Below are 13284 nucleotides of genomic sequence, written 5' to 3'. Positions count from 1 at the left end.
GCACGGGTGTTGCATTGCCCACGCGCAGTAGGTGATAAATATGGTGGGGAGGGTGAAGAACGGGAGAGTTTTGTGTTGCTCTCGTTTCGTGCACGCCTACGGTCTCACGGTTTTTTGTTGAACCGTCACGGTCACATGTAAGTCCTTATACACCCCCCACGTCATTTTCATGTGTGTTACTCTGATGGCATAATACATATTTATTGTTGTTCGTGGATGCAGTCAGATTGTCGCCTTATTTGAATGGAAGGCATAGCCTCTGCAACACTACCAGTTTCTACACCGATTTGGGATGCCGATCTAATGACGTGTAGGCTTACGTTAACTTCTTGTTTCCTCTTTGCACTAGACTTGCGGTGTATAATATCCTGTGCTGTGTCTTTCAGCCTTGACCAAGCAATGGAAGGTGATTATTTATTAGTGTACTGGGTTTGATAAATTGTGACATTACTCAATTGAATATTTGTGGTGGGAAGTGTCAAATCAACTAATTAATTTCTTCTTTCATTCAGATATGAATCATTCTTCACACTCAATGGGAGTTGGGCAACCACATCATCCAACTAATCACACAAGACCATTTTTCTATGTTCAACCACCAACTCAACCTTATTATAATATGTACCAATGGAATATGAACCCATATGGCCAGTATGGTCTTCCCCCACCAGGTACAATGGCACACCATTTTTCTTGATCTTAAACAAATGAATTTACATATTAATTTAAAATGTCTTTATTTCCAGTGATCCCTTATGGGCGTCCATATATGGCTCCATATCTATACACTGGTATGCAGTATCCTGGCTATGTGGTTCCCCAGGCTCCGATGCAGCCTGTTGATTACAGTAGGGTGTTTAACCCCCACATCTCCTCTGCGACCTATGGCGTCCAGTACCGCCACCACTACCAGCAACAGGCCTGTGTACTGCGAGAGACCGCATGTTCAGAGGTTCAAACTGATCCGAGCGACACTGTCCACAAGCTGATCGACAGTCTGGACAGGCTCAGAACCAATGAGAAGCCACCTGAAGACAGTGAGTTAAACCCTAAATCTGACCAAGGGTCCCTAACCTCTGAGACAATCACTTCTTCCTCTGGAAATATGGAAGAATTCAGTGGAACGGGTAGGGAGCTGGAGTTGAGACCTCTGCCACAGAGACAACCCCAACAGGGTAAGAGGAGGCAGAGGGACTCTCCTCTGCCCAGCAGTGTATTCAGTGACTCTGCTATTACAGCAGTGGTCTATCATGCAGAAACCAGTCAGAGTTGCCTGGAGGAGATGGCCACGCAGGATTGCTGGTCCCCGGGCTCTGTGGTACTGCCCATCGACAGCTCTTCTGTCCATGAGGAGAGTCTGGAGGAGTCTAGGCAGCAATGCCACTCTGAGAAGAGCCACCTGAATACTGAAGAACCTGGGATGGAGGGGCAGTCCAGAGAACATCCTAATGCTCCAGAGGATGTCAAATGTGACTCTGTGGCCTTGACACAGAGCCTTGAACTGAATGGGGCTTCACATGACCACCACTCACTTGACTGTCTGGCTCCAGAACAAGATTGTGACAAGGTTCTGATACCATCTGCCTCTGAGCTGAAGGACCCTGTAGAAAATGTAGCCTCCAAGGCAGAGTCCTCTGACTTGCCTTACAGAATCCTCAGGCTGCCCTGTGATCAGGTTACAGGCATACTGCTGGACGATCCACTGTGGTATGTTGACTCTGCTGCGTCCAGTCTGGTGCCTCCACCGCAAAGCCATCTGTCCCCGCTTGGGAGTGCCTACTACTGTAGCTACTACCCCCAAGTGGCCCAGGAGCGCCAGAGTGTCCTCAGCCCATCCATAGACGAGCTCTCCTCCAGAGACGAGCTCTTCTCCACTGATATCGAAGATGTGGACCTTATCTCTGGTGGTCACATGTATGTGGGAGGCAGCAAGCTAGCTGAGGCAACCTGCAATACACCTGACCTCTCTGTTAAGGAAAACGTACCAACTCAATCCAACCCAGTAGAAGGGTTTGCAGCTTGTTCAAAGACCTGTCTCAGCTGTGGCCTGAGCCTGGCGGAAGAATTGAGGCCAGACGACTCACAAGGGCTATGTCGTTATGTTGAGCGGGAGGAAACGGATGACGATGTGCTAGAGGAAGATGACTACAATGAGGGAGGGGAGCTGTTGAGTGCCTGTCAGGTGCCTGTGAAGAAACCACATCACCCTAACGGCGTGCCTCAGCCGCCTGCTCGCCAGTTTCATAACAGTAAACCAAAGAGGGGCTGCTGTGAGGACCACCATGAAGTCATGTGTCATGAAGAGCAGGAGCACGGTTACCTTTGGAGTTTTGACTGCTGTGAGGACCACAAAGCGACTGGCAAAGCTGACAAGTATAAAGGGAAAGGAGGACGAAGAAATGCCCCATGCAGGCCTTATAATGGTAAGATTCTTTCCATCTCTTGACATGGTCTGATGTCCCCTTCTAAATAGTGTTTTTACTTTTAATCTTTGTCATTCATTACAAATGTGATGTTGTGAATTTGTCATGTTTCCCAGAGAAACCTTGGAGAGTGGGCACTGTGGCATCAGACCAAGATAGCTGGGGGAGTTCTGGTGCCAAATATAAGCCAAAGTCTTGGAGATCGTACAATGGGTCACAAGAACAAAGTGAGTTTCCTTTTCAAACTGCTGAGTTACTCATTGCCTTAATCAGTTCTCTACTTTTTACTGTTTGACCTGGCTGTTATTGTTGTCCCAGCTCATGCTTCCCTCTCTGTATCCTTCAGTGAGACCCCCACGCAGAAGGCCATTCGTTCAGCAGAGGCCCCGAAGGACTGACTATGACGATCATGAAGAATCCGACTTCTCTCGCTGCCAGAGGGGCCGAGGTAAGGGTTGTTGCAGTATAGAGATACTACTACTTTTGTCACGTTTCAAAATTATCACTAACTTTTTTTTTTCTTTTTTTTTCAGGGACCACAAAGAGAAGGGGCACAAGATATTAGCCTATTTAAGAATTGCACCGCTCCTAATATATTTATTCTAAATGTATTACCTAATATATAAATTCACTTGCACTATGAAATGCACACAAAACACATTGTAATAAATTAATAGACACTCGTAATGTTTTGTATAGGTGGTTAAAAAAAAGAATCTCAGGTGGCAGTTCAACAATGAGCTACACAGTAGATGCCTGCATTTCCACTGCTTGATAATGGTAGCCATGTTGGACGCTGTGTGTTCATCCTAATCACAGCCTGGGCTGCAGCCTCACAGACCGTACTGTGACCCCCATGTTGACCTGCAGACCAGAATGGACCTGGGAGGTGTAGGTCCAGTCTACTCTGCAGCTTTTAAACTCTTTTTCAGTGTCTGTCGTTCACTGAGGATGAAGCCCAGGTAATAAGATGTATCAAGCAGTGGAAATGCAGTGGCTTGGAGAGGAGATGGAAAAGAAAAAAATAGCTGGTTTAGTTTGAAGCTAAGAGCCAGTCAATCTAAATGTGTCTTTTTATTATTGTGCAGATATTTTAAGCATTGCAGTGTAATGTTGACAAACTGACATCTACTTGTCTGCACAGTGTTGTTGTGTCATTAAAATCCTTGCATTGCACTTTAAAAAATGACTTTTTTTTTAATAGACTTGGGCTACATTTGTCCTGAAGAATAGTTTGATGCCTCAGTTTCATGAATGTTGTGGCTAGTGCTCTACAAGTTGGATCAGTAATTGAAAGACTGCCGTAATTGCTGGCTGTCCTTGTATTATGGACTTCATGGAAGAGCAGACCACTTGTCATCTGTACTATTATAACAGCCTTAATCATTGGCTTGTCTGACTTGTTCAAGGTAATCTGGAAGCCAGCACAGCCTTATGCTCACCATTTAAAAATGTAAAAACAAATCTGACTAATGGGTGACGTGTACATAAGTGCACCTTGTGCTGGGGACAAAAGGCCACAAATCTGGAGTTTGTCATAACACAATGCCACAGGTGTCAAGTTGAGGGAGCATGCACTTGGCATGCTGACTGCAGGAATGCCCTTCAGAGCTATTGCCTCCAATGTGGTTTTAGACTTGGCAGTACGTCCTATCGGCCTCACTTAGGCAGATCATGTGTAACCATGCCAGCGCAGGAACTCCAGATCTGACTTCACCTGCAGTATCATCTGAGACTGGGCAGCTGATGTAACTGGGTTTGAACAACCAAAGGATTTCAGCACAAACTGTCAGGAAAGCTTAACTGTGTGCTCGTCATCCTCACCAGGGTCTTGACCTGACTTGTTTATTGTGACCTACCTACTTCACTGGGTAAATGCTCACCTTCGATGGCCACTTGCACGCTGGGGAAGTGTGCTCTTAATGGATGAATCCCGGTTTCAACTGTACCGGGCAGATGGCAGACAGCCTGTATGGTGTCGTGTGGGTGAGCAGTTTGCTGATGTCAACGTTGTGAACAGAGTGCCCCATGGTGGCGGTGGGGTTATGGTATGGGTAGGCATAAGCTATGGACGACGAACACTATTGCATTATAATGATGGCAATTTGAAAGCACAGATACTGTGACGAGATCCTGAGGCCCATTGTCGTGCCATGCATCTGCCGTCATCACTTCATGTTTCAAGGATGCATGTCACAAGGATCTATACACAATTTCTGGAAACTGAAAATGTCCCAGTTCTTCCATGGCCTACATACTCACCAGACATCAACCGTTGCGCATGTTTGGGATGCTCTGCATCGATGTGTGCTACAGCGTGTTCCAGTTCCCTCCAATATCCATCAACTTTGCAGAGCCATTGAGGAGTGGGACAACATTCCACAGGCTACAATCAACAGCCTGATCAACTCTATGCAAAGGAGATGTTGCTGTGCATGAGGCAAATAATGGACACACCAGATACTGACTGGTTTTCCTATCCATGCCCCTACCTTTAAAAAAAAATGTTTCTGTAACTAACAAATGCATATCTGTATTCCCAGTCATGTGAAAACAAATGAGGGCCTAATGTTTTTATTTCAATTAACTGATTTCCGGTTATATTTTTGTGATGTGTGTTTTGTAAAGCAAATGAGTCTGGTTTAATCTGGCTTTTCAAAATGTACCAGTAAACTACCAAATGTTGGTAACATTCAATTCTTTTAATAACATGACATCTAGTGGCCTTTTGAGGTACTTCAGATTATCACAGGTGTACTTATCTCTGGCCCCTCTGAGGTTTTATCATATAAAATAAAAATAGAATGACGGCTGTAAAACGTTATCCTAAATACAAACCAACTTAGTGAATACAATTGGTGTCTAAAATGAGTGTTTTGGCATGAATTTTGAATAGTGATGTTAACCTTTCTGGTTGTAAACTTTTTTTTTCATCAAGACAGATTTTCCAAATGTGGGGGAGTTGAAATCTTTACCAAGGATCACCTTCAGTGCTTGGTTGTCTCCAAGTCTGTCACCAAACAATTTGATTTGCTGGTTTTAAGCATTACACTTTCAAATAGCTCTTTGACGGTTGCTGGATGTTATCGTCCTCCATCAGCACCGGACTGTACCCTACCTGCCCTAAGCTCTCTCCTGGCCCCTTACACTGTCTAAATTTGCCCTGCTAGGTGACCTAAACTGGAACATGCTTAAACCACCTGACCAAGTCCTAAAGCAATGGGACTCCCTAAATCTCTTTCAGATAATTACCAATCCCACAAAGTATGACTCCAAACACCCAGAAAAGGCTACTTTCCTCAATGTTATCCTCACATATAATCCTGATAGGTGTCAATCTGGTGTTTTCTGTAATGACCTTAGTGATCACTGTTTTACAGCCTGTGTTCAAAATGGCTGCTCAGTGAAACGACCTGTCATAGACGCTTGCTAAAACACTTTAATGAGCAAGCCTTCCTTCATGACCTGGCCTCTGTAAATTGGTACAGAATAAGCTTGATTCCCTATGTCGAAGACACTTGGACCTTCTTTATTTGATATTTTCAGTCTTATTGTTAACAGAAACCTCCCCATAAAGAAAATTACAATTAAAAACAGGTTCAGCCCCTGGTTCGACCGTGATCTTGCAGAGTTTCTCCACCTCAAGAATTGCATTTGGCGAAAGGCTTGGCACACGCATACTTGAGAAATAAGTGCACTCTGGCTATTCGAAAGGCCAAAGTTAGTTCTCTCTCTGTAGGTCTACTCCCAAGAAGTTCTGGAAAACAGTTAAAAACCTGGAGAATAAACCTTCCTCCTCACAGCTGCCCATGCCTTAATGTTGATGATGTGGTTGTTACTGACAAGAAGCACATGGCTGAGCTCTTTAATCGACACTTTATTAAGTCAGGATTCTTATTTGACTCAAATCAAATTGATTTATATAGCCCTTCTTACATCAGCTGATATCTCAAAGTGCTGTACAGAAACCCAGCCTAAAACCCCAAACAATGCAGGTGTAGAAGCACAGTGGCTAGGTAAAACTCCCTAGAAAGGCCGAAACCTAGAGAGGAACCAGGCTATGAGGGATGGCCAGTCCTCTTCTGGCTGTGCTGGTTGGAGATTATAACAGAACATGGCCAAGATGTTCAAATATTCCTAAATTACCAGCATGGTCAAATAATAATAATCACAGTAGTTTTCGAGGGTGCAACAGGTCAGCACCTCAGGAGTAAATGTCAGTTGACTTTTCATAGCCGGTCATTGAGAGTATCTCTACCGCTCCTGCTGTCTCTAGAGAGTTGAAAACAGCAGGTCTAGGACAGGTAGCACGTCCTGTGAACAGGTCAGGGTTCCATAGCTGCAGGCAGAACAGTTGAAACTGGAGCAGCAGCACGGCCAGGCTAGCTGGGGACAGCAAGGGGTCATCATATCAGGTAGTCCTGAGGCATGGTCCTAGGGCTCAGGTCCTCTGAGAGAAAAAAATAAATAGAGAGCATACTTAAATTCACACAGGACAAGACAGGAGAAAAACTCCAGATATAACAGACTGACCCTAGCCCCCTGACACATAAACTACTGCAGCATAAATACTGGAGGCTGAGACAGGAGGGGTTAGCCATGCCTTCTTGCCAGTCCAATATTTCCTAATCTCACACCCCTTCTAATGCAACTAGCCCCGATGCTTCTCCCCCTTTTCCCCCTGCCCCGCTACAAAGTTTATCCCTGCAGGCAGTCACTCAGTCCGAGGTGCTAAAGGAGCTCCTGAAACTTGACCCCCAAAAAACATCTGGGTCAGATTGTTTTTACCCTTTCTTCAAGGTTGCTACCCCTATCATCGGATTTCGTGTTAAACGCTCTACAACATAGCTTTCTTAGTGTCCAACAAGCTTTCTCTGTCCTCAACCTTGTTCTGAACACCTCCAAAACAAAGGTCATGTGGTTTGGTAAGGAGAATGCCCCTCTCCCCACAGGTGTGATTACTGCCTCTGAGGGTTTAGAGCTTGAGGTAGTATGGCTAGACGGTCCTTCTCTCAGCACATACCAAAGCTGCAGGCTAAAGTTAAATCTAGACTTGGTTTCCTCTATCGTAATCACTCCTCATTCACCCCAGCTGCCATTTGTACTGTTATCTGTGCCCAATAATGTTTGTACCATGTTTTTTGCTGCTACCATGTTGTGTTGCTACCATGCTGTGGTGTCATGTGTTGCTACCTTGCTATGTTGTTGTCTTAGGTCGCTCTTTATGTAGTGTTGTCTCTCTTGTGTTTTGTCCTATATTTAGTTTTAGTTTTTTAATCCCAGCCCCATCCATGCAGGAATTGGCTAATTAATTAAAGGTTCAAAAAATAAAAAAATAAAAATGATTGATTTTTTTTAAAGAAATGTTTTAAAATGTATTTCAATATGCGTTTGTTGTAAATGTTTTGCCACCAAACTGGTGAGAGATGTCGAAAAAAAAGTAAATAGTTAGAAGAGTTGCAAAGTTAATTGAAAATAATGCCATTGTTGATTATATGCCTGTTTCATTAATTAGGGTATTTTCTCTTGAACCATATGGTCTAATCCCCCTCAAACTCAACTCTCGACCTCGAAGCCAGTTCCACTGCATTTTGTCATTGCGCCCCTCTAATCAGGGACTGATTTAGATCTGGGACACCAGGTGGGTGAAATTAAGTATAAAGTAGAACAGAAAACCAGCAGGCTCCAGACCTCGTAGGATAAGAGTTGAATACCCCTGGTCTAACCACTAGAAACTCAAGGACAATAATATTGACACCAATATTTTTTTAAAGTATACTATATGAATAAATTTTGTAAAAAGTTAATAAAGTGTAAATGACCAAAGTTAACATACATTGCTATAGATTACCTGTTAAATTACCCAAATGACCAAAGATCCCAGTAACTTTGGTAAATTACCGGTAGCTTTGGTAAACCAATCCAAATAAGGAACTGTTTTTCAAACTGAAACCACACCCCTCATAGTCATCTACTTAATGCCAGGTGTGTCTAGTTTCCACTTTCAATCAGCATGTTGTTAGGCAATGCAAGTTGATCTATTGTTTTGGTGGTGATCAGGTCATTTCTTACATTTGTGTGCTCTGTTTTGGAGTTATTTTCTTATTCAGGGAAATTGGAGTTAATTGTTGAAGTGTCACCATTTGTAAGATGCACTTATTATTCAATGACATTGATTGAATTCCGGTCATTAATTAATTACAATGTCAGACTTTTCATTGATTCAATGTATTTCCTTATAGTTACCATCCCTTTCTTTGACTAGTTCAGTTATGGCAGCAACCCCGTTTGAAAATGGACTGCATGGTCGACATGCAAGGCGCCTTGGGCCACGCCAGCCAGTTCGTCAGCCTAACCCTGGTACACGGCACCCAGTGCATGGACCCCAAGGAGTAGGGCCTTATCTGACCGAACATCCGCCCCATGTGCACCAGCCTCGACCCTACTTCTACGTGCAGCCCCCTCCTCCTCCTCCTCCTCCTGTCTACCACTACCAGTGGCCCATGCCCTACAACCCATACTCTGGCTTTCCAGGGATGGGTACGCTTGAATCCTCTTTCATACTCTGTAGTATAAAAGCTATGAAATGTTCAGTCTGGGTGTATAAAGTAATAATAATGATAATTAAACCAAATGTTTGTTCTGATTAATATACTATTGTACAAACTCAAAATGTACACTTCCATAATTTGAGGAACACCATGTTTTTCAGCTGTCTTTTTATTTAATAATTGATTAAATTCAATGATGCTCATCCCTTCTAATTCTGTCTTTAGGTTACGGTATGCCGGGTATGGTTATGCCACCATTCCCTCCCCAACCATACATGGAGGCTCCAGGTTATATTCTTCCCCATGCCCAGCTGCACCCTGCTGAGTACAGACAATACCAGTTTCATCCTGCTGCCATGGTCTACCAGAACCACCACAATAGGCTGAGAACATTTTACCAGAACACCACACCCAGAGAGACTGTCAACTCCGAAGTACAGACTGAACCACCACCTGAAGCGGAGAAAGACTATGCTCCCTCAGCTGCCCCTCTGGCTGGGTCAGATTCTGGAAGAGGCACTAACTCTACCAACTCCACCACCCCATCCTCGCCAAGCTCCAATGCAGAGAAACAGAGCTGCCCGGAAGTAGAACCTAATTCCCCCACAGACCCACCTGCAGGAACCAAGACCATCCACTCACGTAGGACTTCTATAGAGGCACTGGGGAAGCCTGTCCATGGTGGGGGTCACCTAGTGCATCATGATGTGTGGTCAGTTAGCTCCGCTGATGGCATGGTCCCCATGTGTAGCTCCTCTGACCAGGCGGATGAGGTTATCATGGCTGAGAGGTGTGTGTCCTCCTTCCCAGATGTGTTGATCGGCGGAGGTTCGCCATCTTCCAAAATGGAGAGGGCACCCAAATGTGGTCAGATTCTTACCCAAGAAATTACACATGAGAATACCACAGAGGGCTCCAACGTGGTCATGACAGGAAGCTGTGAAGGTGTTACGAACTTAGACAATTGCCACTACAAAATACTGAAGCTACCTTTTATCTTTCATGACTTGATGACGGAGTCAAAGGTGAATGAGTCTGTGTGGTCAGTGGAGTCAATGGCACCATACGTCCCTTCTACAGAGTGGCTGATACAAAATGGACTGATGGCGCCAGAAGATGTGGCACAGGAGTCGTCTGAGAAAGTTTCAGCTGATCAAAGCCAGATGTCCTTTCATTTTAGGCAGGTACCGAAAAAGTTGAATGCGTCAGTATGGTCAGTGCAGTCATTGGCCCCATATGTCCCCTCCAAGGAATTGCTGATAGAGAACGTCCTTATGAATCCTGAGGTGGTGACTGAGAGGGAATCTGATCCTGCTAAGGTCAATCAAGGCCTCCGAGCCAGTCAGGTCATTGATGTAACAGAGAGGAGGAGAAGTCGGCGGTTTTCGCTGACTTTAGAAAATGTGAAAGAGGCTGAGAAAATGTCTGATGAGAATGCTACTCCATACCAGGAGTCATTCCATTATAGGCAAATACAGAGAAATGATAAAGAGTTTGTTTGGTCAGTGGAGCCTGTGGAAAAAGCCAGTGTGGATGGTTTGCCTATTATGTTCTCAAGCAAAAGTACAATGATCCCAAGTCTTGAAGGATCATTGAATAGCACTCAAGGGTCACTGAAACCCAAGGCTCAATGTAGCCCAAATCTGAAGCCTCTGGAAGTTACAGAGCACAGGGCTCAGAGCCCACTCTGCTCTCCAGATGACCCTGAAACATATGCCTCCAAATGTATGGCAGGAGACCAAGAGCCTGGTTACAGTTGTCCAGGTCCCTGCAACCAGGAAATGGAGATTGAAGAGAAGGAGCCTGCCAAACAGACTGGGCCTGTTGTACCCAGTCGACAGGGCTGCAAGCAGATGATCGCAGATGTTAGGATGCTAACGGCTCCTTCCTCAAACAGACAGTTCAAGGTGTGTGGTCTGACGTGTTCAAAGCTACAGGAGAGGAACTGCTCCTGTCATGAGCCAAAGCTAAATGTTGCGAGTTTCAGGAAGAGCCCCACATGCAGACTGAATGAGGGAAATGTGGCCCCTGATCTCCCCAAACCTCAGGAGCAGCAGTGTGGCATTCTACAGAATCCGAAACGACAGATGGGTAAGTAATTTCATAAACTGGTCTGAATTACTGTACGATTTTGATGTACTCTCATTGGTTGAAAAAGTACCCAATTTTCATATTTGAGTTAAAGTAAAGATTCCTTAATAGAAAATGAGTAAAAATTGAAAGTCACACAGTAAAATACTACTTGAGTAAAAGTCTAAAAATATTTGTTTTTAAACATACTTAAGTATCAAAAGTATATGTAATTGCAAAAATATGCTTAAGTATCAAAAGTAAAAGCATAAATCATTTCAAATAGCTTATTATGCAAACCAGATGGCACAATTACATTTTTTAATTTACCGATAGCCAGGGGCACACTACAACACGCAGACATAATTTACAAATAAAGCATATGTGTTTAATGTGTCAGTAGGGATTATCAGGGATGTTCTCTTGATTAGTGTGTGAATTGGGTCCTTTTCCTGTCCTGCTAAGCATTCAACATGTAATGTATACTTTTAGATGTCAGGGAAAATGTATGGAGTAAAACATACATTATTTTCTTTAGGAAAGTATAAAGTTGTCAAATGTAAAGTGAACCTACTTCAATGTACTACTTAAGTAATATTTTTACTCAAGTACTTTACACCACTGTATTCTTACACAAATGCACATTTGAAACGATGTTGGAAAATGACACGTACATTTTACCTTTCTCCTGCAGATTCCAGGAAAGCAAACAAGGCCAGGCCTGGTCATGAATTTTGTGAAACTGGGTATGGCCCGAACAATAATAAAAAGAAACGGAGACCATGGCAAAATGGACCACAGGGTATGTTCAACATATAACTATTTTCCACTGTGTTGGTGTTTGCAATGCTGAATAGCTGATGGTGTTATTGGTTTTGTCTACAGACAGAACACAGGCACAGACTAACCCATCAAACTCCCTTGGACAGTGGAACACCCAGAGGAATGGCTACCAAGAACGCTGTAATGGGTATTATGGCAGATCTGGTAAAACAAGAGGCAAGTAGAACCATTTAATGATCTTCATGAATATTCCAAGATGAAGCCGTATGCTGGAGTTCTGGTGTACTTTTTGAAAAGACAAGCAGATCCTATATAGAAGATATTAAAATGGTCATGAAAATTGTTAACCATTTTGAATTAATTATATTTTTCTCTACAGGAGCAAATGGGGAAAAAAACACAAGGTACTGACTGACCAGACTGAGGACAAATGAAATATATTTTAACTCTATTTATAGGCCTACCTACAACCAAATTAAACTTTTTTTTTAAATAATTCCTTGTATTTTGGTCTTTTGGAGTAATGGAGGCATTTGAGATGAAAAATGTGGATGGAAATGGGCTTTATAATTATGCTTTATCACATCTGGCCGTGATTGGGAGTCCCATAGGGCGGCGCACAATTGTCCCAGCGTCGTCCGGGGGAGGCCATCATTGAAAATAAGTATGTATTCTTAACTGACTTGCCTAGTTAAATAAAGGTTATATTTAAAAAAAAGTAATAATAAGTGTGGTAGTTTGCTAATGATGACAGCTGAATTCTATAGACGCACACAACAATTCGAAAGAAAAATGTATTCACTGTCAATTGCGAAAGGCACAGCAGAATAGTCTAGTAGTACCAGTCTCTAATCTAAAAAAAATACCCAATACGTTTTCTGATAAGGCTGTGAGATGGCCTGAGTCTTATGACTTGGGGGTAGAAGCTGTTAAGCCTTTTGGACCTAGTCTTGGCGCTCCAGTATCACTTTCCATGCGGTAGCAGAGAGAACAGTCTATGACTAGTGTGGCTGAAGTCTTTGGCAATTTTTGGGGGCCTTCCTCTGACACCGCCTGGTCCTGGATGGCAGGAAGCCTGGATGGCAGGAAGCTTGGCCCCAGTGATGTACTGGGCTGTACACACTACCCTCTGTAGCGCATTATGGTCAGATGCAGAGCAGTTGCCTTACCAGGCGGTGATGCAACCAGTCAGGATGGTGCAGCTTTAGAACTTTTTGAGGATCTGATAACCCGTGACAAATATTTTCAATCTCCTGAGGGGGAATAGGTGTTGTTGTGCCCTCTTCATAACTGTCTTGGTGTGTTTGGACCATGATAGTTTGTTGGTGACGTGGACACCAAGGAACTTGAAGTTCTAAACCTGCTCCACTACAGCCCCGTCGATGAGAATGGGGGCATGCTCGGTCCTCCTTTTTAGGTAGTCCACAATCATCTCCTTTGTCTTGATCATGTTGAGG

The 13284-nt window shown here is 43.7% G+C and overlaps 2 protein-coding genes across 5 annotated transcripts; both read left to right on the top strand.

The window, feature by feature from the left end:
* The first annotated feature begins 26 nt into the window (after nucleotides 1-26).
* Nucleotides 27-3599, top strand: buc (bucky ball). The gene is made up of 7 exons (XM_035799270.2): nucleotides 27-137; nucleotides 350-406; nucleotides 513-671; nucleotides 747-2423; nucleotides 2540-2650; nucleotides 2770-2871; nucleotides 2957-3599. The coding sequence occupies exons 2-7, from the start codon at nucleotides 400-402 to the stop codon at nucleotides 2986-2988; spliced, it is 2088 nt and encodes a 695-aa protein (XP_035655163.1). The 5' UTR covers nucleotides 27-137; nucleotides 350-399; the 3' UTR covers nucleotides 2989-3599.
* A 4825-nt stretch (nucleotides 3600-8424) lies between these two features.
* On the top strand, nucleotides 8425-12323 carry LOC118401683 (uncharacterized). Of its 4 annotated transcripts, none has more exons than XM_035799268.1 (6): nucleotides 8425-8483; nucleotides 8694-8963; nucleotides 9200-11065; nucleotides 11739-11846; nucleotides 11930-12043; nucleotides 12207-12323. In XM_035799268.1, exons 2-6 carry the CDS (start codon nucleotides 8696-8698, stop codon nucleotides 12236-12238), a joined length of 2388 nt encoding a protein of 795 aa, XP_035655161.1. In that variant the 5' UTR covers nucleotides 8425-8483; nucleotides 8694-8695; the 3' UTR covers nucleotides 12239-12323. The 4 variants fall into 4 exon arrangements, with proteins under 4 accessions (XP_035655161.1, XP_035655162.1, XP_035655160.1 ...); XM_035799269.2 differs by having other exon boundaries at nucleotides 8436-8483; nucleotides 8689-8963; XM_035799267.2 differs by having other exon boundaries at nucleotides 8437-8568.
* The last annotated feature ends 961 nt before the right edge of the window (nucleotides 12324-13284 follow it).

The sequence above is a fragment of the Oncorhynchus keta genome, chromosome 23, assembly GCF_023373465.1.
Source record: "Oncorhynchus keta strain PuntledgeMale-10-30-2019 chromosome 23, Oket_V2, whole genome shotgun sequence".
Taxonomy (NCBI): Eukaryota; Metazoa; Chordata; class Actinopteri; order Salmoniformes; family Salmonidae; genus Oncorhynchus; species Oncorhynchus keta.
This window is presented reverse-complemented; position numbering and strand designations above follow the sequence as displayed.

Coding starts and splice junctions, on each gene's coding strand:
- buc (XM_035799270.2), top strand. Junction 2,424..2,539: donor CCCATGCAGGCCTTATAATG/GTAAGATTCTTT, acceptor CATGTTTCCCAG/AGAAACCTTGGAGAGTGGGC. Junction 2,651..2,769: donor CAATGGGTCACAAGAACAAA/GTGAGTTTCCTT, acceptor TGTATCCTTCAG/TGAGACCCCCACGCAGAAGG.
- LOC118401683 (XM_035799268.1), top strand. CDS start 8,696: ATGGCAGCAACCCCGTTTGAAAATGGACTGCATGGTCGACATGCAAGG. Junction 11,847..11,929: donor ATGGCAAAATGGACCACAGG/GTATGTTCAACA, acceptor TTTTGTCTACAG/ACAGAACACAGGCACAGACT. Junction 12,044..12,206: donor CAGATCTGGTAAAACAAGAG/GCAAGTAGAACC, acceptor TTTTCTCTACAG/GAGCAAATGGGGAAAAAAAC.